The following is a 26,611-nucleotide window of genomic DNA, read 5'->3' on the forward strand; positions in this document are numbered from 1 at the left end:
TCAAGAAATTAAATCGTCGTAGACTAGGGGAACGGCGCCCAATTATCGATATCACCAACTGGACTATCGATTTTGGTCCACCCCTACTGGAGAGAAGAAAATAGACGCGCTGTTTTAAATGTATTTTTAAAATAATTTATTAGTGCAATAAAGGAGATAATAAAAATTAATCCTACATCGTGAATTAAACTGTTGCTCGCCGGCCACTACAGTTGCACAGACTTTGGCGAAGTAAACGCGTAGAAAACGCGCTCTGGCCATCGGAAATCTTGTAGATATGGAAAACGCCGATGCGACTTCGCAATCGGATGCTCACATCGACTACAAAACCCCCAAGAAGACCCACTCGCTGATCGACAGTGAGCAGTTGCTGGACAAGATCAACATCCTCACCACCAAGCCGGAGAACCACTCCCAAAATGCCAAGGTAAGAGGGAATTGCGGAACTTGCGACCGCCGCACGTGGGCGTTTTACAGTTAGCAGCCGTTGATCCTGAAAAAATTCAAACGCTGCAGAGGATATTGATCTTTAAAAGGGCCTGAATAGCCAATCCTAAGGATCCCATGGATATTCAATAGCGAAAGTCTGAAAACTTGTTCTTGAAATAACAATAAAAATGAAATCGCAAAACAATAACTAATTTACAGTAGTTTTTCACCTTTTTCCTTTCTTCCCTCCTTTTTTACATTCTCTTTCTCTGGGGTTTTAGACGTTAAATTTAACATCTGTAATGGAATGTAACCTAGTAACCTAAACAAATATCATTTGGTTCCCATGTTTTGTTTATTTTGCACCTTTTTAAGTTAATTTTGTTAAAATGTAAAGTATGTTTAGTAAAATATTTAGTTCTTAGTTAAAAAAAATATTTTTTACATATATTCATATCATTTTTAATGCCAAAATTGTACTAAAATTATACGGGTTCCTTTTACATCTATAGTTAAAAAGGTTTTTAAATTAAATCTAGTCAGTTTTTCAGAAATTAATTTATTTAGGTCTGAAGGCTTAATCGTATGATCTTCAATTTGACTTGTACTTACTTCCCTTACCATTTCAGCTTCCTACGATCAAGGACTTTGTCATCATCAAGCCAATTAGCCGTGGCGCCTTTGGAAAAGTCTTCCTGGGCTACAAGAACAACGATTCGAAGCGCTTGTTCGCCATCAAGGTTATGCGCAAGTCGGAGATGATAAACAAGAACATGGTGTCCCAGGTGATAACCGAGAGGAACGCCCTGGCCCTATCCCGATCCCAGTTCTGCGTCAGTCTCTTCTACTCGCTGCAATCGCTGTCCTACGTCTATCTGGTGATGGAGTACATGGTGGGCGGGGATCTCAAGTCGCTGCTGGCCATGTTTGGGTATTTCGACGAGCCCACTTCCCGCTTTTACGTGGCCGAGATGGTGATGGCACTGCAGTATCTCCATCAGCACGGAATCGTCCACAGGGACATCAAACCGGACAACATGCTGCTCTCGGCCAGTGGCCATGTGAAGCTCACCGACTTTGGGCTGAGCAAGATCGATATGCGTCGAGATCTGGAGATATCGGACCTCATCAACTGCTCGCCGAATCTGAATGCCCGCACGCCTGGCCAGCTGTTGTCGCTCACCTCGCACTTGTCCTTTGGCTCCGAGAAGAAGCTGCAGGACTTCGGTTGCGCTTCAAGTGGACAAACCAACGGAATGGGATCGGTGGCCACGGGCACATCGCACCTTCTGCAGGCCATCAACAAGCACAGTCTGATCATGGAGCTGTCGGACAGCGAGGGGGACACATCGCTCAATGATGCGGAGAAGACCAGCGACAGCAAGATCTCCGGAGTGTCGCCCTTCTTCTCCGCCGAGGAGGCAAACGAATCCATCACCCACACGTGCACCGCCAACATCAATGTGGGTATATTTACAGATCCCAGGGGTTCATAGTTGGTTGGCATGTGCACCCATTTCATTTTGCTCAATGTAATTTACTTTTTGAGTTCTTTATTTCCAGCCCCAGGATAGCAGCTCTTCTTGCTCATTTCACACTTGCAACTCTGCCGACCTGAGCAAGTGCTCGCCTCCACTGGAAGCCGCTAAAGATGGTGCTGCCGCAGCGCAGGCGATCCCCAGCAAGCGGCGAGTGGAATTCGCCTTGGATGTGCCTCCCTGCCAGGTGAGTGGCTTCCTTAGGGCTGAACCAGTAATCCCCGTAATCAATTGCATAAACCATTGACTATCTGAAAGGGCTGCAAGCTGGCCGAGCAGGACAGCGTCAACATGGCCACCAATGGAGGCAAACATTTGCCCAAGCTGGAGAACGCAAGCGAGGCTTCGTTTGAGTTTTCCATGGTGCGCAGGCGATCGGTCGAGGAGGTGCGTTGGCATGTGCATGAGTGTCTGGTTGTCCATTGTCCGGCATCCCTAGCTTTTTCGAACCTTGCTTCCTAAAACTACCAACTTTACTAGGTTTTGGTTTATATGTTTACCCATGCCAGTTTGGAACGTTAACTAATTACTTTCCTGACTCATTTCCCCAGCGTAATCGCCTGTCAAAGGGGCAGGAGGATTCGGGCGTGTCTAGTCGCAAGGGCGACGACTACTCCAGCTGCAATCTGAACATGAACAGCGAGAGCACAGCCTCGTCGATTGAGAAGAATGCGGACAACCTAAGCCAATCTAAGGAGGATTTCAGCTGCTCGGACTACTCGCGTAGCTACAACATGACCAATGGCAACGAGATGAGCGGTATCAACATGAACTCGCCGTTTCGCAATTTGTCCAAGCACTTCAAGCGTCCGGACTTCCTGCGGGGCATGAAGCGGAAGATCAACCTTGTCAACCGCTCCGACAACATGTCCAGCATGGAGGCCGATGGCTCCAGTTCGGGCAACGGCAGTGCCAGCACCGGACTAACCCAGGAAATCGAGATCCTCAACATTGGCAGCAGCACACCCAAGAAACGCAAGGCCCGATCCTCGCCGATTCGTGGTGTGCTCAAGGTGCGATCTTTATCCGACGACGAGTTGCCCATAAACCACCTGCTCGGACCGGAAGCGAATGTGGCCAACGTGGTCTTCTCCACGCCCGTCTCTTCGCAGAAATTGCCTCGACGAGATGGTGGTCTGTTGGGAAAGCTAAAGGCCACACGGTTTGCTCTACCCCTCTCGATTGAAAACAAAAAGCGGGAACACGCGGCAGCCGATAAGATGTCGGGTATTCAGTACCACCTGAAGTTGTCCGACGATCCCACAATGTCGCCCATTAACCATGGGACCGGCAACCTGCCAAAGACGCCGAAGAACGTGAACATCAATACACCATTCCGCACTCCAAAGTCGGTGCGGCGGGGGGCTCGGATATCCAATGAACGCATCTTGGGAACGCCCGATTATTTGGCTCCTGAGCTGCTGCTAAAGCAAGGACACGGTCCGGCCGTCGACTGGTGGGCATTGGGAGTCTGCTTCTATGAGTTCATGACCGGCATTCCGCCCTTCAACGACGAAACGCCTCAGAAAGTATTTGACAACATTCTAAATAAAAGTGAGTTATCTTCGAATGTTATCTATTAGCTGTTGAATTTAATTCATTTTCGCCATTATCTTGCAGACATCGAATGGCCTGAAGGCGATGAGGCGTTATCCGTTGAATCCATGGAGGCCGTGGAACTGCTCTTGACCATGGATCCCCATGAGCGACCGGCCGCCAAGGAGGTGATGCAAATGCGCCACTTTGCATGCATCGACTGGGAGAATATCGGCAATACGGAGCCTCCGTTTGTTCCGACTCCGGACAACCCCACGGACACGGGTTATTTCGATGCGCGCAACAACCTTCAGCACTTGCAGCTATCGAATTTCGCCATGGAAGACTGACTGCCCCCGCGGAGCCCGGCTGCCTCCGTTTCAGGTCGCTCGTACCGAGCACTGTCCCATCGTTATTTATATTTTCATGTAGCAATACCTAAGAGTAGACCTTTAATGTTCACTTGTTATCGTTCGTGTAGCCCTACGTATTTATAATTCGTTTAAAGTTCATCCAATTGTATTATTAAATTTCCTGTATAGTAATTCGATTATTGCTGTCATGATTGTCGATTATCCTGATTGCCGTAAAATTTATACAAATATAGGTACTGATTTAGAGATTGTTATTGTAACTACGCTTAAACAAAAAGCTTCAAGTATGCACCTTCAAGAAATGTATATCCAATAAAGTTATAGTCTTAAAGATTAAACAAATTATTTTGTTAGTTTACTGCTTGCATTCCCTTGCAATTTTACAAATTGCACGGAACGGATAACTTTATTTGCCCTTAACCTAGTAATATGATATATAACACCTGGAAAATAACACAACTGGTTGTTAGAATTGGTCGCCTGGTCGGTAAGCTACGTAGCAGTCAACTTGAACTCAAAGTCCCAGACCTCTGGAATGGTTGTCAGGTAGCTCTGCTCATAGAAGATGCTGATTAGTCGGCAGACCATATGAGGCACGGCTCGGGTGTCGGGGAAGGTGTTTTCTTTCAGCAGACTGACGGCCCGGACGATCAGTGGCTTGATGTCGGTGAACTTCTTGTTGGCCAGCAGCATAGACAGCTCACGAAGCGCGCTTTCGTACTCCTCCGATGGTATGCGAAGGTCCCGGTTGGCCGGAAACAGTGAGAAGATGACGCAGGCCAGGCAACGGGTCAACACTTTTCGCCTGAAATTAAATGAGAAATTTGTAATATGGTTAGACCTTCTCCAGGTGGGAGTTTTTCGATCGACCAACTCACCTGTTGGTAATAACCTCCGACTTTAAGCCAATCACGCCCAGTAGACCATCGCCCCAGCCCTCGGCTTTTGTTGATGCAATCTGCAAATGCCTGGCCAGCATGTGAAGTGGCTTTTTCACCTGCTGGTTGTGCCTTGCAATTTGACAGCCCCGCGCTATGATCACGCCCCAGACAAGGGCCATCTGCGGTTCCGTATGTGGGCTGGTTTTCAGGTTCTCCAACAGCTGGCTGAGGTCCTGCAGAAAGGTGACCTTGTCCCCATCCGTCGCGATCTCTTCCATCTTGTAGACCACGAACACGTGCAGTGAGAAGAAGTAACTGCCCTGCATAATGGGCATAAGGTCCAGTTTCGGTAGCGACATGCTCAGAGCCTCTATCAGACCTTGCCAGCTGGGCGAGTGCCAGGGAGCACAGTCTGGCGAGGTGCGGAAATAGTTCTCTATGCTGGCCTCCAGTAGCGAATAAATGCTGGCGATGTACGTGTTCAGGTGACCGATGGCAGAAAGCGTGGAGCACATGACCAGGTTGCCTGGCGCACATCGCTGCTGCCACCAAACAAGGGCCTTAATGTGTATGCTAAAAGGGATTCCATTGATCAGTGGGTTGATACAATCGACATATTACTTACTTGGACACTTCCTGGCTCTGCGTCTGGGTGGGCGCAACTAGCTCCAGCATTAAGTTAAGCGCCTCCCTGCGCTGCTCCTCCGGCGTACGATGATCACTGCAGCTGCTGATGGCCCTATCGATGCTATTCAAGAGCTCTAGAATGGCGTCGGTGAAGGCACGCTCCCCCTCCTTTGTGGCCAGAAGCTTCTTGTGCTTGGCTCCGCAGGCTCTCTGCATGCGAACCATGGAGCGGGTGTAGAGCATGCGCTTGGCTGTACCCAGGACTACTGCATCCTGAGCAGAACGTTCCGGCAACATGGCACATGCCAGGCGCAGCAGTCTGTCCAAATGCAAATCTTTTTAGTAACGCGTCGGGTTTAATTATTTAAATTTTACTTACTCCAAGACAGCGCGATCCGCATAGTTGGTCTCTGCTGGAAGCTTTAGGGCAATGGCTGGCTCCACGCTGGCCACAAACCACTTGAGCAGTTGCTCCAGCTCGCTGTATTCCACCAGGTGCCACGGATACCTAATGGCTTCCTCAAGAATTTTGCTCGTATTGGGATGAATATGAATATTCGGTTCGAAGGCGATTTTCACAAAGATTCCGAAAAGTCGAGAGAGAAGGGGAACCGGCTGTGGCATCTGGGCGAACCAGCTGTCCCAGTCAATCCGAATGAATATGTGACCCAGCATGGCGTGAGATTCTGGCAGAAATTTCTGAAGGCTGTCGTACAGCAACTCTACATGCTGAGCCGGTGGGAGAAAACGTTCCCAGGGCAACTGGGCCAATCCCTCGTGAATGGGAGCCAGCACGTGGCCCGCTATGTTGGGCTGGGCGAAGTGATGCACATACCAAGCGAATACGTGCTCCAAGATCTTGTTTGACGACGGCAGATACTGCAGCACTTGCAATATTGTGGCCACAAAGGAACGGATCATGATTTTGCTGCTGCTTACATGCTGCTCGCTCCACGGCAACAGCACTTTGCTCTGGCCGGGAGTCAGCTGTCGAATCCAGTGGGCCACGCCACTGACCGTCTCTTCGGTGTAGGGAATTAGCCAGGGGCCGTACGTTTCCACGATGGATCCGAAGACAATGTCGCTGACTAAAAGGAAAGTAAAGAAAGAGTAAGGTTAATAAAATCACGAATTGAGATCATCATTTGGTCCACTCACTTTGATCAGCTAAAAGTTCCTGGTAGGTGCAGATGGCCGAGGCCAGAAGCGCATGACCGAAACAGGTGAACCACAAGACCAAGGGTTGGCAGTAATCCTTGTGTTTGGGATACAACCCGTGTAGGCCGTGATGGAGTCGCTCTTTCTGGAAGTGCCTGGACAGGAGCAAAAGCGTGTCCGTTGTCGCCTTGAGCGTGAATAGCTTTTGTCGCCGGGAAAAATCGAGGGCAAGTTCGTGCAACCGTACTTCGTTTTGCTCCAGAGTCAACTCTGGACAATTGCATCGGACGAACAAAGCGTTCAGCAGGTCCAGAAGCACCACCGGCATCAGCTTCTGGTCTGATGTGCGGTCCAGAACCAGTTGCATCACCTCGCCATAGTGCTGGGGGAAATCGTATCCAAATATGTGCACCAAATGCCTGCGGAACTGATCCTGGAGAAGACTGCTATCCGGCTGGGACCAGGCTTCTAGACCCTGTAGTACAAGCATTAGCAGGCGGTTGATCTCGCTTAGCTTCGGCTGATAGGCCTCCAGCCATCCTAACAGATCGAATTTTGAGAATAGCACGAAAAGGGTTTGTGTGTCGCAGCGCTTGAGATGGGAATCGATGAGGAACTCGTACATGGGCAAAAAGTGCTCTACGTCAGTCCGGCTGGGCACAAACACTCCCGCCAGCAGTTCCAAGAGATCGGGTCGCTTAAGAGCCAGACGCAGCACAACCAATCCCTGGACAGCCTGATCTGCTTGCAGGAAGACCTAAGAAAAGCAAGCTTTAATAACAAGAGAAAGCTGTTCTTATCTCGTACTTACACCAAGCTTTTCCAGCACTTGAAAGTACAAGTCATGTGTTGCCTGAAATTTCATCGTGACCTCGTTGAGGTTCTCTACAAGATGATAGAATACTTGCACTCCAATCTGCGTGACCCTTGACTCCATTGGGGCAATTAGGATAGCACCGATACAGACACCAAACTCTTCGATGGCTTGGGCAAAGGCATCCACATTCATGGCCAACAACAGATCCTCAACAATTTTGTCATGGCGTTCCCGATTCTGTGCTTGTTTTCGGGATATAACTTCGTTGATTCGTATATGCTCCGGTGTCAGTGTGATCTTGGCAGGAGCAGTACAGTTCCGCTTGAATAGCAGAGAAGTACACTCTTTTCGCCTGGTTTCTTCGTAGGGAATCATCTGGTACAGAGCAGGCACACTTTCCAAATAGTTCAGGTTCAGGGAGTTCAACTCGGAAGTCTTATAATGGTAGTTGCTACAAGAGTTTCAGTTTACTTTAGTATAACCTTTAATATTGTAATAAATAATCTACTTACTTGGCCGTCGAGTTGAACGTGTTCAATCGCTTCTTAAGCTGCGTCATAATACTTCCATCGATGGGTGGAGTCTTGATGGGTTCCACACGAACATGAATCGGATGCTCAATAATCTTCTCGTAGCTGTTCAACAGACTTTTGATATGTTGAGCCGGTTGCTGTCGCGGCTTCGGTTGTACCGGAGTTCTGGGAGCCTTTTGGTTGGAAAGCCTCATCACCTTTCGGCCCCACTGATCAGCCTGATGTCGTTGTTCCTTCCGCAGCGCAGAAAGGCACAGGAACTCCGTCCAGTGGTTGACATGGCCACTTAACAGCTCACGCAGTTTCTCAGAATTATACTGTGCCGGCAAATGCTCAGCATCACTAGTAAAGCGATTGATTTGAGTGTCCTCCAGCCAAAGTGCGCAGTTCTGCATAAGCGTGCGACAACTTCTATAGAAATGACCCATGGCATCGTCACTGGCGCTTTTGGTAGCCAACGCCGAGTAGTAAGACTCAGCAGACTTCAATTGGGACTTGATACTCTTCATTAAAGGCACATTGTGTTCGTAGAACTTGTCGGAAACCCCAAAATTGTGACTAAAGTTGAGGGATTCGTTTTCCGTGGGCACTCTCCAGAGATAGAGCTCGAAAAACTTCTGACAGACGATGGGAAACAAAGCGTGATTGCTGTCCATGCTGGCCAGCAGTTGAGCGTATTTATATATCACAAGTTGGCTGGCGGGGAAGGAGTTGATTTTGCTCAAGGAGATAGTTTTCTTCAGAGCTGCCTCTACAGGCTGAGCGGAAACTTGACGTAAAAATTCCGGAAAGATGCGCGTGTCTACCATACGAAACTCAATCTCAAGCAGAACTAAGTTGAGCCAGCAGTTCTGAGGCGAAATCAAAGGTATTCGAGAGGGAGACTGTCCGCCAAAGAAGGCCTTCAAAGCTGATCCCTTCGGGGCTGACTTCCAATCTGTGCAGTCCTGTCAAGTAATAACAACATATTATTAATTAAAAGATGCACTTATCGCTTATCTACCTTGTAATAATTGTAGAAAAATTCAACAGCTTGGGCCCGACAGTCGGGAAACTGGTAGGAAATACGTAGCATTCTGTCGAGCAAGTACAAAAGATTTGAGTTTTGGGACCAGCCTGGCAGTGTGGTAAAACAATTCAGCCAGATGTTAAGTAGATTAAGCGGTGAACAAAGGCCATAGTTGGTATACGAAACAATCTGGTGGTGCAGCATGTTGTCCAGAAGTTCCAGAATGGGTCCAATGGAATTTGCATAGACCATGTCCTTGGCCAGCTTCAAATAAGTTCTGTCTGCATTTAACAATGTGATCAAAAGTCTCTGAAAACTATTATAAAAACCTGTATTAATATTCGATAAGTTATTTCAGATTGAATAACCTACCTTTCACAATTCGCCAGAGTTTCTGGAGTTTCCAAAAACAGCGGAACTATTAGCTCCAAGCAGCGAATGGTGGCCGCATGGCGGTGATCCAGGAGCAGTTGCTGGAGAAGATTGAACCCGTGCTGGCAGATAACCGGAATAGAGTGGCCATGTAGGCTGACCAGCATGCCCACATACAGGGCCAGCGGGCGATTCTCGTTTACGCCCTGAAAGATCATTTCCATTCGCTCCAGTTCGGGAATAAAAAGAAGCGGTTCCGTGGGATGCTGAAGCGTACGCTTGACGGACTCCACACCTTGATCCATCAGGTGCAGGCGCAGCACAGAAACCATGCGCCAGCACCAGTTTGTGAACTGCTCCCGGCTCGATTGCGTAGAATCAATGAGCGAGGACACCTGGCGCACGCTCTCAGAAATTCCAGAGGCTCCAATAACCTCGGGAGCATACTTGTTCAAGGCTTCATTAACCAGGTGAGCCATCCTCACATGAATGTTGTGCGGCAGAAAGAGACGCCCCTCGATATCCAATCCCCAGTTTAGATGACTGATGATTAGACGCGCTAAGTAACTCTCCGAAGATTGGTAGTCAAAGTGCAGAAGCCAGTTCGAGAGCACCTCGAAGCTATCCATGCTGGGGTGCCAGTTTTCTAGTGGCAGAGCCTTGAAAAGATACGCAGCCTGATCTACTTCCCCATATCGCATCTTCAGCTGAACCAGCAGACATCCCAGCAGATCCTCATCCATCAAGTTGGCTAACATATCACGCGCTGTTTTATAGCAAATCTCCCTCGTCGACTGATGTATGTATCCGATGTGGAAGATGTGCAGGCAGATGGCCTTGACGAGGCTCCCATCCTTGGACCGATTCCGGTCGTTGGCCATCTCAAAGAAGGTCTGCAGAAGGTAGTACATATCTTCGGGTGCCACATCTGCATTCGCCAGATCAAACTTTCGCCAGAAGTCCTCAGCCTGAAAGGCAGCCTCTGCATTGCTTACTAAATCGGTTTCCAAATCCGTGGGAAAGCCCACATTTAGATAGTAGAACAAGTGCCAGATGACCTCTGCATCCAAGGTGCCGTAGGGCAGTGTGGAAAAGTACTGCCAGGTGCCGAGGTTTCGGGTGCGATAGATATAGCCGCAAGCGCGAACCAGCAAAGCTTGCAGCTCCACTTGAATGCGCTCATACATCTCCGATGGCTTGGACAGGTTGTTGTTTCTTTACAAAGGATTTTTAAATTAATATCTTACTAAATACTGGTGTTTCTGGACGACTCACATGAACAATTCGTGGTAATCGAAGACATATTGCAGGGTGTGCCGAACCAAACGACCAATACGTTTGGCCAGCTGCTTATATCGCTCGTTGTTGTAGGTCAGCAATCCCTCGCCCATCGTTTTGACCAGCTGGGAAAAGAACACAACTACGGCAAGCATTTGCTGGGCGGTAATCATGTCCGGCTCGAGAATATAGTCGTTCAGGAACTTTTCAATCCGCATGGCAGAACTGAGAGTAAACAGGCGTAAAATTGCATTCTACTCAGTGCAGATTTCGACTCACCTAAAGATCTTTTCAAATGGCAGCTGATTAAGTAGTGCAATCAAATCGCTTTCCTTTAGTCCTATGCATTCGCCAGCAGCTGTATGGGAGTCCTCGCCATCGGAATCCACCACAATCCAGCGATCTGTGGTTCCCGCCGCTTCGGAAAGTTCTCGATGCGCTTGGGCCTGACTCTTGAGATACTCGTTTCGCTTATTTACCGGCATCAGCAGAATCTGCAGCACGGCCATACAGTGATTGAGTTCGGGCGAGTTAAGGTCTAGTGGCAGTTCGTTCTGCTGGGAGCTGCGAACCGCTGTTTGCGTTCCCGGCAACTGAAGGAATTCTGCGGCCCAGGAGCCCACGCCGTTCGGGCAGCGCAGGATGTTGAACAGCAGGAACCAGTGATCCTCCTTGGTGGCCAGCAATAGTTGCAGGGCAATTAACTTGCGCAGCCATTCTTTGAGGTCCTTGTCGAAGTTCTAATGAAATAAAAGAGCATAAGATACACGTATTATCTTTCCAATGGGTTATTAATTACCGCATTGGGACTGGGTCTTCTAACAAAGCTGAAGAGTATGGAGATGGCTCGTCTTAGTTGGGAAACACACTCCAAAGCCTGGCCAGACTGTGAGGTATGTAATAAAATCGCAGACTGTCCATCTGCATTTGGATAGGCCAACAGGTCGTTGACGATTTGGTCCACCTTCACTTTGGTTATCTTGGCTGTAATCAGGTTGTTCGTGTAAGTGTGACAGACTAGGTCGTAGAGACCAGTTAAAGCCGTCTGGGCCACTTCCAGTTTAATGGGATCCACCTTGATCTGACTGCGGGAGAAGGGAAAACAATCTTAGTATGAAAGTCCCTTACAGACCTTGAAATATCACTCACTCGTATGTGACACTCTCCTGAACCACATTGCCATCCCCACAGGTTCCACTGAAGGTCCGCGTAACTGGATGCCGCACCCAGATTTGCTTCTGGGAGTCCGTGCAGCTTTTGCGCAGCTTCTCCACATCGTGCAGATTCGAGGTGATCTTGCCCTGCAGTTCATAGTATTCCATTAGAGCAGCATACAGAGGATCCGATTCGCTGGACTCCAGCAGTGAGTTCATCAGGAACTCCAGCTCAAATTGTTTGGCCAGCTCCAGGTCGGGACAATCGTAGATTAGCCGCAGTTGCTCGGTGGTCAACGGCCTAATGTGACTTCTGGCGAGGGCGAAACCGGTGGGAGACTCCGCCTGACGATACACAATCTTGGCGGACTGCTCCTCCACTCGGGCATTGGACAGCTGCATGGGCAGCAGATTAGGGTACTGGACGATGTGAACGGTGGTCGTGGGAGGGGCAGTTGGGGCACTGGGTTGGGCTTCCGTTTCAGGAGAGGACTCCTCCTTTGTTTCTGGTTCCTCCTGCGCTTCTGGCTCCTCCGGCAGTTCCCGTACACCGCTGGAGATGCAGCACTCGTGGCTAATAATCGCCTCGCCACTGGAAGTGCTGGCCAAGGCCGCCACTCGCTCGAATTCCTCCAGCAGCGACACATTCTCCGCAGGTCTTTGTTCTTCACTTGTTGATAACTCAGCATGTTCCTCTTCCTCTTTTTGGATCTGCCCTGTGTGGCGAGACCCTTTGCTCCTCTGCAATGGGATTATTGGGATTTGGGAGGCATCTTCCTTTGCGTCAAGGACTCACCTGCTTTTTGGGCTTCACTAGCGTGGCCATGATTCACCTGCGATTTCTAAAGGCCCAAGGTTTTTGCGTGTTATTTGTGCATTCTTCGGGGGACGCAGCACCGCCAAACAAAAACCCCACAAATTTAATAGAGATGGGGGAGCCAAGAAAACAGCTGTGAGCGGTCTCGAGCACTCACGCGGAGCTATCGAACAACTATTTTACATTTTTAGTTAAAATATAATTTTCAAGATTTTACAGGTTCTTTTGGTTTGGAATATGTAGCTGGAGTTATATTTTTGTTACTATCTAGGTAATTCATGAATTTTAGTGCATGGATCTTTGCAGTAATACCATTTCAATTACATTTTAAAACCTTATTCATGTAAATAAAACATTTTATAAAATTGCTTGTATATTATTTATTTGCTTTATGGCTTACAATTCGTATAATCATTTTATATTTTGATTCAAGCTTTTCTAATTTGCCCCATTTGACAAATAAGTTAAGCTTAAAATTAAATTCGAGGCTTTAATAGTCCCAAGTCACGCGGAACATGTGCAGCCCTGGCCAAAGCTTCGATTGTTATCGATAGACACAGACGCATGGGCATCACTGCCCCAATTGAACAAGTCAAAGCGCGCGCGAAAAGTGAAAAATCATCCAGTGAAAACGCAGCTTTTCGTGTGATTTTGTATAAAAATACCTTTGTTTGTCTTTATTTATTGCACGCTGCCACGCACACACTCATGCGGTAAGTACATGCGAATGAAACTCGAGTCGCTACAAATGCGCGAGCAATTGCTCAACAACAGTCGCGCACAGAAATCACAGCATCTTTATAGACGTGAAACACTTGGCTAACTAATTGGTCTATTCTAGGGCTTAGCTTACGTTCTACAGACTAAGTTGGAGGGGCTAACTATCTACTTATGCATAGGTAGTCCTAAGTTAACCCTTAGAGCGCAGATCGGCCGGCCAGTTGGCGATACACGCCCGTCTCGCCCTCGCCCGGCACGATATCCAGTTGGACCCTACTGCTGTCGCATATGGACTGCTGATCCGCAGCTCCCTTGCCTTCCGAGGTGGTCGTGAACACCACGGCAATGGGACTGCTCTTCTCCTTCTCCTCCGGCGAGGACTCGTAGCCATGATTGACCTTCTCCTCCTTGCAGGTCGTTGTCGTGGCCGAGGAATCGCTACTGCTGCGACCATTCAAGCCAGACTCCTCTTCGTGCTTCACGTAGTAGGGTTTCCGGCCGGAGAAGCGCTCGCAGAAGCGGAAGATTAGCGGGTGCAGCAGCTTGCCGTCGTAGGCGTCATCCGGGTGCTGCGTCATCAAACTGATCACTGTGCCAATGATCACGGTCAAGGCAGTTCCAATCAAGCTGTAGTACATGAAGCTGATCGAGTAGAAGCTCTCCAGTCCGGATCTATGGGGGATAAGTATCTGGTTATTATAGTTCAAGATCCAAAAAATGTATTGTCCTACCTCTCAGGTGCAATGGTGGGCGGCGTGGCCACAAAGCTCTGGTTGTAGCCATCAACAGGCGTGTGCGTCAGCAGCCAGGGCATTTGCCCGGGCTCAATAATGGGCTTGCCAATGGACTGCGAGAAGGTGTCGTTGGAGCAGCCCTACGGAATACAGAAAACAAGATATTACAGATCAGTTCATCCACTAATCCCCTTGAAAAACGTACATCTGTGCTAGTGGGCAGCATGGGATTGGGCTTGGTGATGGTCATGCCTCCGCCGATGATCCACAGCACAAAGGCGCAGGCAGTGACCATGCCGGCGGAAGTGCCCTTCCAGTTGGCAATGGGCACCATCATGGCCAGGATGAAGCACCCCAACAGAGGACCCGAGGTGGCCGAGAACACCAGTAGCGAGGATTCAATGACGCCGGCCAACAAGCCTACTCCAAAAGCCACGCACATAATTATCAGTCCACAGATCACGGTGATGATTTTCAGAATTCCCAGCTGCTGCTTGTCAGAAAGTCCCTTGAACTTGGGAAACTGTGAAACGAAGTCCTCCCAAACAACAGTTGCCAGGGAGTTCAAATTAGACACCATTATGCTGAAATGTAGCATTGGATTAGATAAAAGACTAGGCAAAATAAGTACTAATTACCAAAGGGCTCCATTAAAAAGAGTGGCCATGAAGACGCCCACAAAGCCCGGCAGGAAACCCAGCTGGTCTTCCACAAAGAAAGGCAGAATCTCATCGGGTTTCTTGATGTAGCCCTCGGCATAGGGATCGCAGTTGATGTACGAGGAGTAGATGACCATCCCCGAGACCCAGGAGAGGGAGAAGAAGAAAAACACCAGAGGTACATTGGTCAGCATTACTCTGTAAAGAATATTTTGATTAATAGATTTTTCTAAGTGGGGATTTCTAATTACCGCCTCTCACTTACCGACGCACTTCCTTCAGCGACTTGAGACTGACATAGCGCTGCATAAAGTTCTGCTGACAACCGATCTGGGAGAGGGACATGAACAGCTGCCCCAGCCAAGCGGAGGTGGTATCTACCCTGACAGTCATGTCGCCCGTGAAGTTCCAAAAGTTGAGTCGTCCTGGGAATAGAAGGATGATGTCTTTAGTGCAAGTGCATGGGGATAGAGGCGCTGATGGTGGAGGCATTCCCAGGAGCCCCACGATTGCCGCACAATGACAGCCAACAACTCAAACTCGAGTGACAAACGCTCCGCCGACGCACATTTATTACTGTCGTCATGCGAGGCTGCCATATCCTCCTCCTTTCGGATTCGGATGCCGCTGTTTTATGCCACTTTTATCATCATCATTTATGTGCATAATGAGCCGGCGCAGAAACAGAGGCAGCAGCAAAAGCGGAGCAACGGCATCCCACAATGGATGCCATTTTAATAGTCATCATTCGTCAGCACTACACACACACATCCTGGCAGCTGGCTAATAAGCTGCCATGATCAATCGAAACAAATCCCCAACCAACTGATGGCTTACCATTGTCCCGATTTAGTTCGTAGACCCTCTTCACGCCGCCCGTGGAGATGGTGCCCTGGATGCAAACGGCCACGGTGACAACGAGGATGGTCAATGTCTGGATGACATCCGCGTTGATAGCCGCCTTCAGGCCGCCCTAATGAGTTGATACAGGGGTGAGAAGGAATTTAAATATTTTCATCATTAAATCGTTGGCATTCCGCACCCCCGACTTACCATAATGGTGAAGAATATGCAAATGATGGCCATGCCCACGATGGAGGCCCAGTAGGGTATGCCAATCACCGTCGAGAGGGCCACGCTGGGCGTGTAGACGGTGATGCCCAGGTTGCAGATCTGTCGCACAATATACGTCGCCGAGGCCAGGCACCTCACCGTGCGACTCTTGAACCTGGAAAGGGATAAACGGAAAGGAAAAGGATGAAAACAGGAGCAGGTGAGTGCAGGCTTTAATTAAGCAGCTCCTCCAGGTGCCACTTGCACTCTATTCGTTTATTTATTTTTATTAAACTTTTAATGTTTGTCCTCTTTCCGGGGTGCCGCTCCTTGTTTCTGGTTTCTTTTTTGTTTTTTACTATATCGCAACCCTCTTCTTATGATTTACTACCGCTGTAAAGAAGTTATGTGGAATCGGGCACGCGGGCGGGTTAAATTTACGACATGGGCGAGGGAAAACCTAAGAAAATTGGCGGGTCTGTAACTCGTTTTGATTGTTTTTATAGTTGAGCCCGGCGCATTTTATGGGCTCGGTTGTAAAAATTTGTGTGTTAATTTGATGCGAAATGTGCGACAAGATGGGCGACCACTGCTTTGGGGGTCCACCTAATGATCGTTTAGTATGCGTTATGTGGCGAATGGGCGAGTGTCCCAAAGTCCCAAGTGCCCTCGCACACGCAGTCTTTAATAAATAAACTACTTTACGTCCGTAATCCTTTGATTGGCTTCCTGAGCTTTAAGTTTTGGTCATGGAGTTAACAGTCCGTCACGGAACTATTAAATAGTTATGAAGTTGATAAAATGGAAGTGGAATAAGGGAAGTTTAAGGATGTTTAAGGGAAAATTAAGTTTGTTATGTTACCTTTTAACAACAGTTGAATTTAAAAAATGTTACCATTATCATTAATTTGTGATTAATGAAATGCTCATTAATCAACTTTTACTGGGACTTCCTATTAAGAAATGAATTATTGTCGAAGTAAAACCTATTTATAACATTTTTGTTCAGCTTAACAGCTGGCAGCATTAATGATTTAAAATGCAATACATTACTGTCGTGTTTAACTCTTACGTGAAAAATATACATTATGATAGTAAAACAGCTTTTAAGCTGTATATATTCAGAGTGATTATTTTAACATATATTGTCCTTATAAACCCTTTGACATCTGCTAGTCTTAATCTAGTCGAATCTTGACATTAAGTACAATCTATGAAAACAACAGTTAAATATATGTTAGTAGCTTTTAAGCTTAATATATTAAGAGTGATTATTTTAACAGATTTTTTAATGATAAACTCTTAAATATCTGATAATCGGAATAATCCGCCTATTTTTCTGAAAACCGTCAGAACAAATTGTTAGTTAAAAATCATACTGCAAAACTTAAACGACTACTTTTTGGCTTCCTTTAAGGGCTATATGTGCACTTCCTATTGAAAGTTCGATGTATTGTCTCCAGAGTGATGGTTGCTCTTATATCTTCGCACCGCACTGTGAGTTGTAGTCACAAGTAATTTCTTGTTGAACATCTGGGCTGACTGCATAATCCACTTTTGCCTGCCCGAACTCTTGGCTCCACTGCCCCCAAACCCAATCCCATTGCACACCATTCTCATCCGCCGTCTGCCCATTCCTGTTTGTCTTTTGGTGTCTCTGCACCGGTTTACGTGTGTGAGATGGCCCACTAAATGATTAATTGCCCTTGGCCAATATTGATCTGAGCCGGTCTGAGTTGGGCTGTCAACGGGCCGACTCTTGGCCCATGGGCATGGGGCATGAGCAATTGGGGACGCAGGTGTGTGCCGGCAAGAGGATTAAATGCATATTTAGTTGGAAGCAAGGAAGGAAGAGATGCAGTGGATTTCATCTTTAATCGCCTTAATGTTCTGGTTATTATAAAACGAAGCCGCAGGCCTTCGCAAAGGAACCCCGTACTGTGTATTAATTAATGATGTTGCACTTTTCCCCCCATGGGCAAACATCAATTGACATATGTATGGTATGGCAGGGACGGGGAGTGGGTTACGCCCCCAGGCTAGCTTTACATTAAGCGGGCTTAACATATTTACCCGATCGACTTTACATTGCTGGGCGGGGTTTAAGCGGTTTACATGACAACGCGTCGTATGCTTGATACACATTTTAATTGCGACACAGCTGTGTCTGCGGGCCGGAGGAAAACAATCGGAAAAGTCCACTGCTGCCATAAAAGCTGGCCAATTTGGCCAAGGACCAAGGACATGGGACATGCCATGTATGACAGTCGCTCTTATATGTGTTGATTGAGTGGGCGTGGCATTTGGGTGGGATTTTCGGCACTGGGTTTGCTTGGTTGGTCAAACATTTATTTAGGCCTTCGCCCGCCCTCATTGCGTCTCATCTATTTCGTGCTTTCCTTGGGTTTTTCTTGTTTTTCCCTGAGCTTGTTGTGGAAATTGATAAAGAAATATTATTGTAGGATACAATATCCCAACACGCTCACACATTCATACATGCATCCATCCACATATTGTTGCTTGCGGTCAATTTTAGCCTGATATGTCAATTTAATATGATTTATGGGATTTATTGTTTTCGGTTTGCCTTTCATTTTGCTCTTCTACTCGGGACCGGCGAGTGTTTTTCTTCGTTGTCTGATTGTAGCATTTGTTTCTCATTTAGCCTGTTAACATTGTGTTCATCACAATAAGTGCTCGGCCAGTTGTCCTGGCTTAGGATTTCTCGTTTCTGTCCGGCTGTCATTTCATTTCCATCGCCATCTCTACCTCAGCCATACCCAGTCCACTCCGGGCTGTGTGTGAGTAATGACCTGGGGCTGTCACCGCCGTCCAGTTGATTGAACGTTGGCCTGGTCCTGGCTTTTGTTTTACTTTAATTGATTTAACCAGGCAGCGTAGGTCTACCTACCCTTCGCCGGCATAATTTACTTGGTTGAGTTGATTAAAGACGTCCTGCGATGTGCGATTGTCGCTTAATAACTTTAAATGAAATGTAAGTGCCGCAAAGTATGCAATAATTGCTGCAGCCGTGCCAGCGGGCAAGCAATTACCAGCAAGGACAGCACTCGCGGCTCCAGGCTCCCTTCTGCCCATCCACCAACCCACCCACTCCATCAGCCCATCACCCATTTAACCATCCAGCCAGGCAGGCAGGCAGGCAGGGCAACGTCAATGACCACCATCTCTGGAGGGAATGGTGTGAAAATGGTTTGCCAGCGAATGAGCAGGTCACCAGTCCGTCCACCCATCCACCCAACCATTAATTGAACCCATCGCCCTACCGGGGATTCACTTTCCCACTCTGGTCTCATGACCCCCGTTGAAATTGAGTTTAGTCTGCAACTCGGAGCCATCATTTATCATATAGCCCAAGCCGCCGCTAAGCCAGTTTTTGGCCAGGGCGACAAAGGCATAAATTAATGGCAAATTTAATATGACGAGTGGACTTGTACAATGGCCACATAATCGCCGTTTAGCCAGCCAATCCCAACCCAAATCAGTGGCTCCTCCTCCTCAGACCTCCACACCCAGGGTGTCCCTTGGGAGGGTCGAGTTAAATTTACAATCAAAGGCAACCTAAGCCGAGGTGAAACAGGCAACAAGGGTGACACATTTGATTGCATTAAATGTCATGCATAAATAAACATAATCAGCCATATGAAGTCGGTGTCCTGAGTGCCGTCAATGCGTTAAAAGCCGCCCACAAATAAAAAAGTGGGAAAAGGGGAATCAAAAGCTTGAGAGGTTGCGCTTGATTTAGTCGACTTGCAGGTAAAAACGTTAAAAAATAATACTTTTAACTACAAAGAGAATAATAAATTTGAATGTTATGTACATGATATTAAAATCGTGATTACAGATGATTGAACACCGTTGAATATTTCTAAATACATTTTTATAAAAGTAATTTATTAAATTAAAATATTTTTTTAACTATTCGTTTAAAGTCTTAGGTTAGAGTCCTTTATCTTGATCCCAATATCCCCTTTGTAAGTTTTTCCCCAGGGCATGTGTGTTACTCCCAAACAACTTTGTTGCCTTTGAATTGCAAATCACGGCCCCACTTTGTAGCGCCGAAAACGTCTTTATTTATGCGTATGCATGTCGTCCTAAAACACCGACCCCTGTGCACTGCTTTTCACCTTTTCACACCTCTCTGGGCAACGACAACCTGGCTGGGTTTTCCCTGGCTTTTTTCATTTGGTTGTCATTCACTCAGGAGCACTTTGGCACCCTCGTACTCGTAAATAAACCATGGTGGAAGAAGCCGGAATGCATTTTTTCCATTTGCTAAGTGCCAACAACTGTTCGCATTGATCTCTCCCGCTTTTGGGGCACACAAGCCTGATATCAATTTATTTACATGTAATTGCCACCCCAAAATCACCATCACCGTCTGAAGAAGCAGTATGAATTATCCGGGATGGAACAAAGCCGAACTTTGCTTGACCATTGAACTCGAGGGGGGCCAGATAGCAAATCTCTGTGAGCTGTGTGAGCTGGCTAACACTTGAGTTGGCACCGAGTCAAGGGTCATGCCCCTCCCAGGCCGCCCAGACCACCTTCTCCTCCTCCTTGGATTTGAGTGGCAGACATCACTTGCGACAGGCGACTGACAAGTGAGAGAATCCACGACTTCTGGGCGGGCACTGTGCATGTGTGTGCTTGGGGATGTCTTGGGTTTTTGTTTCGCAAGTTTTTTGGGGGGAGATCCTTGATGCCTGATGCCAGTGACAGGCAACAACACGCGCTATTTATAAACATTATGGCACAAACGAATTGTCATACAATTTGTCAACAGCCTCAGACCGAGTGGCTTCTTTGTTGTTGCTTCCTTTTTCCTTTACGGCTTTCACTTGGATTTCGTTTTTTTTGGTTTATACCCGGTAATCGTGGGACTCAGGGGTATATTGTCTGGTTGGGATTGTGTAAAACTGGAAGCAGGAAGTGTTTCGACTGGTAATCAAGGGATTCAGGGGTATACTGTATATTCTGTATTGAAAGAAAGCGTTTCATATTTTTAATAAGTACACTGTATGTGTGGCAGCAAAGAACGAGCAGAACCATGTCCTATGAATTCATGGAAGATCTGTTGAATGAATATGGACGCCAATCAATGAATTCAAGGGTTAGGAAGGAAGGAAGTGTTTCGACATTTTTATGTTATTTGGTGGTAGAGCTTATTTCTAGGACTGCTTACTGCCATAGTGTCCCTTAGATATCTCAATGGGTATGGTGTACAAAACCTCGAATGATAGGATATGCAAGCTCTGAGCAATCAATGGGTATCTTTCAGCCTAGGCACCCAAGCATGTCTGGTATTGTCCTCGTGTTGACAACGTCAAGGCTTTTGTCTTTCACCCATTTTTTCTTGTTTTCTGAAACTTGCTTTATTTGGCCTGGTTGGAAGCCAAGTGGCTTTTGCCAATTTGTAGCATATTCACTTATCGGCCTCTGTGTGTTCGCCCTAGACCCCATTTCCATTCCCATTTCTCTCTGCCAGTTCAGAGGCAAGGCTGAGCCTATTTTGATGAAGTTGTATGCATAAACATGTCGCGGGGCGCCAGTTGCGATGACAAGCGACAATGAGGCATCCAAATGTTGTGGAGCCTAACTTTTTGGGGCAACATTTGGCCATGTTGCGCCTCCTCAACCCTTTTCGGATCCGTTGCCTTTGTTTCGCATCGCCTGCTTTCTTTATTTCTCCGCCTTGGGGGCAAAGCCAATTGACTAAGATTGATGAAGTAGCTCGTCTCGTTGGCTCTTCAATTAGTTTGAGTGCGGCGCCCAAGCCGAGAAAAGTGAACATTTATAAAGTGGCATTTTACGAAAACTAACTTATCAGTCATTGATGTGGTCATTAATTTAAATAGGTTTAAAAAGGTAGAAAGAAATTATGTTGAATTGCAGAGTGGAAATGTGTGATTGAATCAGTGAAGTGATTTATGCAGTTGTGTGTGTTATATTGACAGAATAGTGGTTTTTCTATCTTATTAAATATGAAATGTGTATTTCTTCACAAAAAAAAAAACAAGGCAGTAAATATAACAAATAAAAGAGTATCGTGCACATTTGTCATCATCCATCGATTTTATCATTAATTTCCCTCATTTCTCCCCTTATAAGTTCTTGTACTTCAGTTTGCTTGTGCTAATATACAAATTACTGTCAGTTCTTCAAGCAAACATTTAAATAATTTGTCGATTCCGCACAGCTTTCGCTTTACTTAGTTTGCCAACGTCCAGTTCCTCCCCCGGAAAAACACCCGAAAATGTTGTCAATGTGCGGCACATGCCAATTAAATTTCAATCAAATTATGCTCCGCCCACCATGGCCACGCCCCCCCTCGCTGTTTGCCTTGTCAGTTTTTGCAATTAATTGAATTCTGTTGTCGAAACTGCAAAACATTTGATAACAAATTTGTTAACTAATTTCGAACTTAAAAAACAATTAGGCCCACGAGGCGACAACTTGCGACAGATGGAAATAAAAGTGGAGGGCAGGAGGCGGAGGAGGCACAGACTCACTGACGACAACTGGACGATAGCATCCAAGGGAACAAGTCCAAAACAGTGTCTCCAAGTTGGACTGTTGGAGTTTCTATCCTCGGCGGGGCAAGGACAAATCTATAGATTACTTGCTCTGCCGGCTTGGCTTTTGTTTGGCCATTTGTTAGCTGCTCATTGTTGTTGTCCCCGCCTCCGGTTGCTTCCTTTTTTTGTGTAAAATGTAATTCAAATTTATTTAGCAACGCAGCAACTTGTGCCAGCCAAAGCAGAACCTGAGCTGAGCTGAACTGAGCCCTTGGCGCTTCTCTGTTTAGTTTCATTTGGCCTCCTTAATGAAGAATAAAATTGTGTGCGCTTCGGCGATAGGCGGGGGGCGACACAAAACCCACGGACACCAGTCGCTGCGACGCATTTGGCGGAATTAAAATGAATGTTTAAATAACAATTTTCCCGTTTGCCTGCCCGGTTCGCTTTGTTTTGTGCTAATTAAACGATGTGCCGCTCCTCTGGAGAGCGACTTTCCGCGCAACTGGAACTGCGTGGGAACTGGACTCACCTGAGATCGATGTACTGATAGACGGAGGTGATGCCCAGATTAAAGTAGACCGGCACGAACATGAAGCAGACGATGGGATAGGCGCTCATCATGCCGTAGATTATCTCCCACATGGATGAGCCGCGGTAGTACAACTCACTGGGATAGCCTGTAAAATAGTAAGATAAGAGTCAAATATGGAGCCAAACTATCCGCCCTTAACATTTATGCGATTATGGTGATCCATATTATTTATGCTCAAATCCTAAAATATCCCAAAAAACTCACCGAGCACAGATCTAACGCCCAAGGTTCCTCGGGCTATAGAAATCATCACTGCCACTATTGAAACTCCTCCGGTGGCAAAAACATAATCGGCCTTGCTGCGCTGCTTCTTTTTGCCAAAAATGCGTTTCCACAGCGGCCCCAAAACGGTGAGGGCTATAAACAATACAAACATCAGATAATCCCAGCCCAGAGTGCTCAGGTCCTTGGCCATGTTGCTGTTGCTTCTGCTCCTGCTGGAAATGAATGAAAAACAAAAAAGAAAAGGCAAGAAATGAGAATCAAAATTCAAGTTGGTCACCGGCACAAAAAACAAACACAATCTTTTCAACTTTGGGGGGGCTTTTAGGTGAGATGTGAGCTGGATAAAACGTTTTCCAGCACAGTTGAGCATGTGCATGTTAGTCACGCCCGGTGGACATAATGCCAACTGAGCGCTCCGTGGCTCGGCGGCCCCGTTGTCGAGCAGGAAACTTGACAACATTGTTGCATATCCGCAGGCTATGTGGAGTGGGAGGGTTGTGGTTGCCTGCACCCATCATAACACTTGCATCCAACGAACCCCGGTCACCACCTTCTCCAGGAGAACCCCACTGAACCTCTCCAGATAGGGTCAGGCCAAATGAGCGGCAAAAAGTGGCAGCTACACAAAACTTACAGGGAGCAAAAAGTCCCGGAGAGAAACAATAATCCCTACTTTTCGTATAGGAATCAGAAACTCTCAGTAAAGTCAATAAAGAAAAACATTTATATAAGAAATTTCGCCTTTTCAAAGTATTCTTATTTATTTAGGTATATAAAACACCTCAGTCTTTTTATAAAGTCTGAATGTTCTCTTTATAATTTTTCCTTTTAAAGTAATCCCTTATTCCTTTTAAAGTAATCCCATCATAATAAAATATACTTATGCCAACGTTTTTTCCAATCCTCGAAACATGCCAAATATCCCCTTTCCGGTATAGCCAGTACTTTTATAAAGTTTTAAAGGCCTATGTAAGAATATTATATCAAAGAAAATTATTAACTTTTTCAAAAACTCTAAACTACAAGTTTCAAACATTCTATTTTATTATAACCTATATTTGAATTTTTCAACTAAAACTTCTTTTCTCAGTGCACACATGGAAAATGTGGCTCGTTGTTTGAATTTATGAACTTCGCCCCACTTGCTGACATCTGTATGCACGTCCCTTCATAAGGACATTCCACTGTACTTCAGTTTCTTTCAGCATGTAGTGGCTTGGGGGAAAATCAGAGGGAGGCGGAGTTCAGCTTAAATGCGACTTTGGCGGCGACTTTGTGTTTTTATAGCTGAGCCAAGCTGTTGAGCTGCCCTGTGATTCGGAGGCCAGGCGACCCCAAAGAAATGGCATAACCCAGCTTAGGATTTTCTCCCTCACCTGAGCTGTCGTAAAGCAGGAACTTCTTGCTTTACGTGTATGTTCCAAGTCGGTGATGCAACTTCAAAGGGGTCAGACAAGAGAAACTTAAAAGGGGGAAGAATAATTGGAACTAATGTTTCATTAGTTTTTGTGTTTAAGCTTGTTCTTTTGTATGCTCAAATAGCAGAGTTTTAAACATGTATTTTTAGATGTTATGATACTGCCCACCCCTTACTCTATTGTCTTCTATTCCCTGAAAAAGAAAGTTCGGTTAGAAACCCACCAGTCATGAAAGCAGGTCGCTTCTGAGAAATACGTATTCGAATTAATTGACAAACCGATTGACAGTATTGAAGCGTTGTTAAAACCTACCCATTTCTCTAGAAAATGTGTTTAGGTATTTGCTAAACCCAATAAATTTGCAAGTCACTTGCACTTTTGGACCTCGAAAAGTTCCCACACGATAACACATGATTAAAAATAATTGATCATTTGTGCAAAGATATCTATTTGCCCTGGCAGTCTCACATTACCCGAGCTAGTCACCTGTTTCTAGGAGTAGTTGCCCAGTCATTCGGTCACTTGTTTTTTGGCTGACCAACTGGCCAACTAATTGACAACATTTAGCATGCAGTTCCGTAGCCCCCCATTTGGCATCACTTTGGCTTTTATCTGACATGCTGTCTGGCTTTTGTTTTGCCTGGCTCTGTCAAAACTATTAGTCATGTTGTTTTTACTCGAGCTTAGCTTTGTTTAAAGCACAGCTGCCGTGTCACTCGCCTGACATCCGCAGCAGCAGGATCCTGGCCAGCTCCCTCCCTCCTCTTTGTCCTTTCGCTTTTTTGGCCAAGTGATAAGCCCCGGGACAAAGGACTGGAGACAGGAGTCAAGGCGGACGGCACCAAGAGTCAGGTCGGTGGGTCGGTGGCATTGTGCGTGCTAGCTTGTGTGCAAAACGTTATTTTCTGCTTGCTGGGTTTAAGCAAATTATCCGTAATCCATACGAAAGTGCCACCTGCAGTCCACTTGAACGTCCACGAGTGCATAAAAAATATGTGTCAAACTTTCAGAGCCCTGATAAGTGTCTTGAATATTTTAAGCACTCTCAAAGTGGCTTTATGTTTCATTAATTTGTTGAAATTTGCATCGAATAATAATATATTTTTTTAACCAGTCCCGAATAGTTTAATATAATTATTTGTAGTAGGTGGATATGGGATTTCTTTGTTAAATAGAGATTTATATAAAATTCCAAAAAATAATAAAATTATATTTCTCTGTGCATTATTTTTTTTATAGCTTTATATAAAATAATGTCCCAAACTTTTGGGCTTGTTAACAGCATCCAAATATAAATTTAATAAACCAATTAATTTATATTTATTGATCTAACACAAATTAATAATTTTTTCTAAAAAATATTTTGAAATAATGAATTAATTTATGATATCAACCAATTTTGTTTTTTAAATACTTAACATACATTTATATGATGATTTTTTAAAGATTTATTTTCACATTTAATTGGTGTTCTCGATCAGTTTCTACCTAGATATCTTTCAAGTGTGTCAGCTCTTTTGTTTGATCTGAAACGAATGTGGCCACAAAATGTCCAATAGACAGCGACGAAAATTTGCGAACATTTGCATCAAATATGTATGTAAAATCCTTTCAAAAAAAAAAGAAACGAGGGCTGGGAGGCAGACGGACTAAGCTACACGTATGCATAAGTTAGTAGGGCGTGGCCACCGCCCCTTCCGGATCAAGCTGCCACTTGAAACTTTCGCCCGGCTCTCACACAATGAAAGTGACTGCCAAGATGGGCCAGGATTTCGGTGGCAGGATGCTGCTGCTGCTGCCGCCGCCATATTCTGCCACTTGCAGTTAATATTCATGCAGTTTTTTGAAAAATTATACAAAAGTTGGCGACATGTGTGTGGGCGGACGAGCGAGTGTGTGTGCTTAAAGGAGTCTTCGATGCCAGGCATCATAAATTATAAAGCAGCTTGAAGGAGCGACAAAAGCAACAACGAACCGCTGACATGTCCTGAGTCCTGGCAACAGGAGAAAGCAGCGTGGAGAAAGGAGAAAGTCGAAGCACGGGTGTTGTTCCTGCCTGCCTGCCGTTGACAGCCACAATGGAAAGTTATTAAAAATAAAAAGCCGGCAAAACTGGAGCCCGCGTAAGCGCTTGACTTAACTTCCTTG

At 46.1% G+C, this 26,611-nt stretch overlaps 3 protein-coding genes across 16 annotated transcripts in view; 1 reads left to right on the forward strand and 2 right to left on the reverse strand.

Moving 5' to 3' along the window:
• Positions 1-77: 77 nt before the first annotated feature.
• LOC108031579 (serine/threonine-protein kinase greatwall) lies at positions 78-4,219 on the forward strand. Of its 2 annotated transcripts, XM_017105143.3 has the most exons (6): positions 78-427; positions 1,059-1,892; positions 1,993-2,154; positions 2,226-2,354; positions 2,519-3,521; positions 3,588-4,219. In XM_017105143.3, exons 1-6 carry the CDS (start codon positions 278-280, stop codon positions 3,851-3,853), a joined length of 2,544 nt encoding a protein of 847 aa, XP_016960632.1. In that variant the 5' UTR covers positions 78-277; the 3' UTR covers positions 3,854-4,219. The 2 variants fall into 2 exon arrangements, with proteins under 2 accessions (XP_016960632.1, XP_016960633.1); XM_017105144.3 differs by lacking the exon at positions 2,226-2,354.
• Positions 4,220-12,629, reverse strand: LOC108031580 (ectopic P granules protein 5 homolog). The gene is made up of 14 exons (XM_017105145.3): positions 12,503-12,629; positions 11,702-12,447; positions 11,352-11,637; positions 10,832-11,292; positions 10,550-10,777; positions 9,275-10,489; positions 8,897-9,218; positions 7,873-8,840; positions 7,355-7,811; positions 6,544-7,300; positions 5,765-6,473; positions 5,384-5,704; positions 4,756-5,331; positions 4,220-4,682 (listed from the first exon to the last, which is right to left on the reverse strand). The coding sequence occupies exons 1-14, from the start codon at positions 12,530-12,532 to the stop codon at positions 4,370-4,372; spliced, it is 7,389 nt and encodes a 2,462-aa protein (XP_016960634.1). The 5' UTR covers positions 12,533-12,629; the 3' UTR covers positions 4,220-4,369.
• Positions 12,630-13,161: 532 nt separating this feature from the next.
• The window catches only part of LOC108031467 (sodium-coupled monocarboxylate transporter 2), a 37,583-nt gene continuing 24,133 nt past the window's right edge, over positions 13,162-26,611 (reverse strand). For 9 of the 13 annotated variants that reach the window (XM_044093551.2, XM_050889168.1, XM_050889165.1 and 6 more), the window contains 9 exons: positions 23,025-23,257; positions 22,758-22,905; positions 15,690-15,864; positions 15,474-15,609; positions 14,902-15,061; positions 14,616-14,834; positions 14,183-14,561; positions 13,975-14,117; positions 13,162-13,915 (listed from right to left, as the gene is read on the reverse strand). In XM_044093551.2, the coding sequence (XP_043949486.1) occupies positions 13,441-13,915; positions 13,975-14,117; positions 14,183-14,561; positions 14,616-14,834; positions 14,902-15,061; positions 15,474-15,609; positions 15,690-15,864; positions 22,758-22,905; positions 23,025-23,235 (2,046 nt within the window). In that variant the 5' untranslated portion in view covers positions 23,236-23,257 and the 3' untranslated portion in view covers positions 13,162-13,440. The remainder of the gene's footprint in view (positions 13,916-13,974; positions 14,118-14,182; positions 14,562-14,615; positions 14,835-14,901; positions 15,062-15,473; positions 15,610-15,689; positions 15,865-22,757; positions 22,906-23,024; positions 23,258-26,611) is intronic. The other 4 variants (XM_050889167.1, XM_050889166.1, XM_050889163.1 and 1 more) reach the window with 1 other exon arrangement.

Source organism: Drosophila biarmipes, chromosome 3R (assembly GCF_025231255.1).
Source record: "Drosophila biarmipes strain raj3 chromosome 3R, RU_DBia_V1.1, whole genome shotgun sequence".
In the NCBI taxonomy this organism is placed as follows: Eukaryota; Metazoa; Arthropoda; class Insecta; order Diptera; family Drosophilidae; genus Drosophila; species Drosophila biarmipes.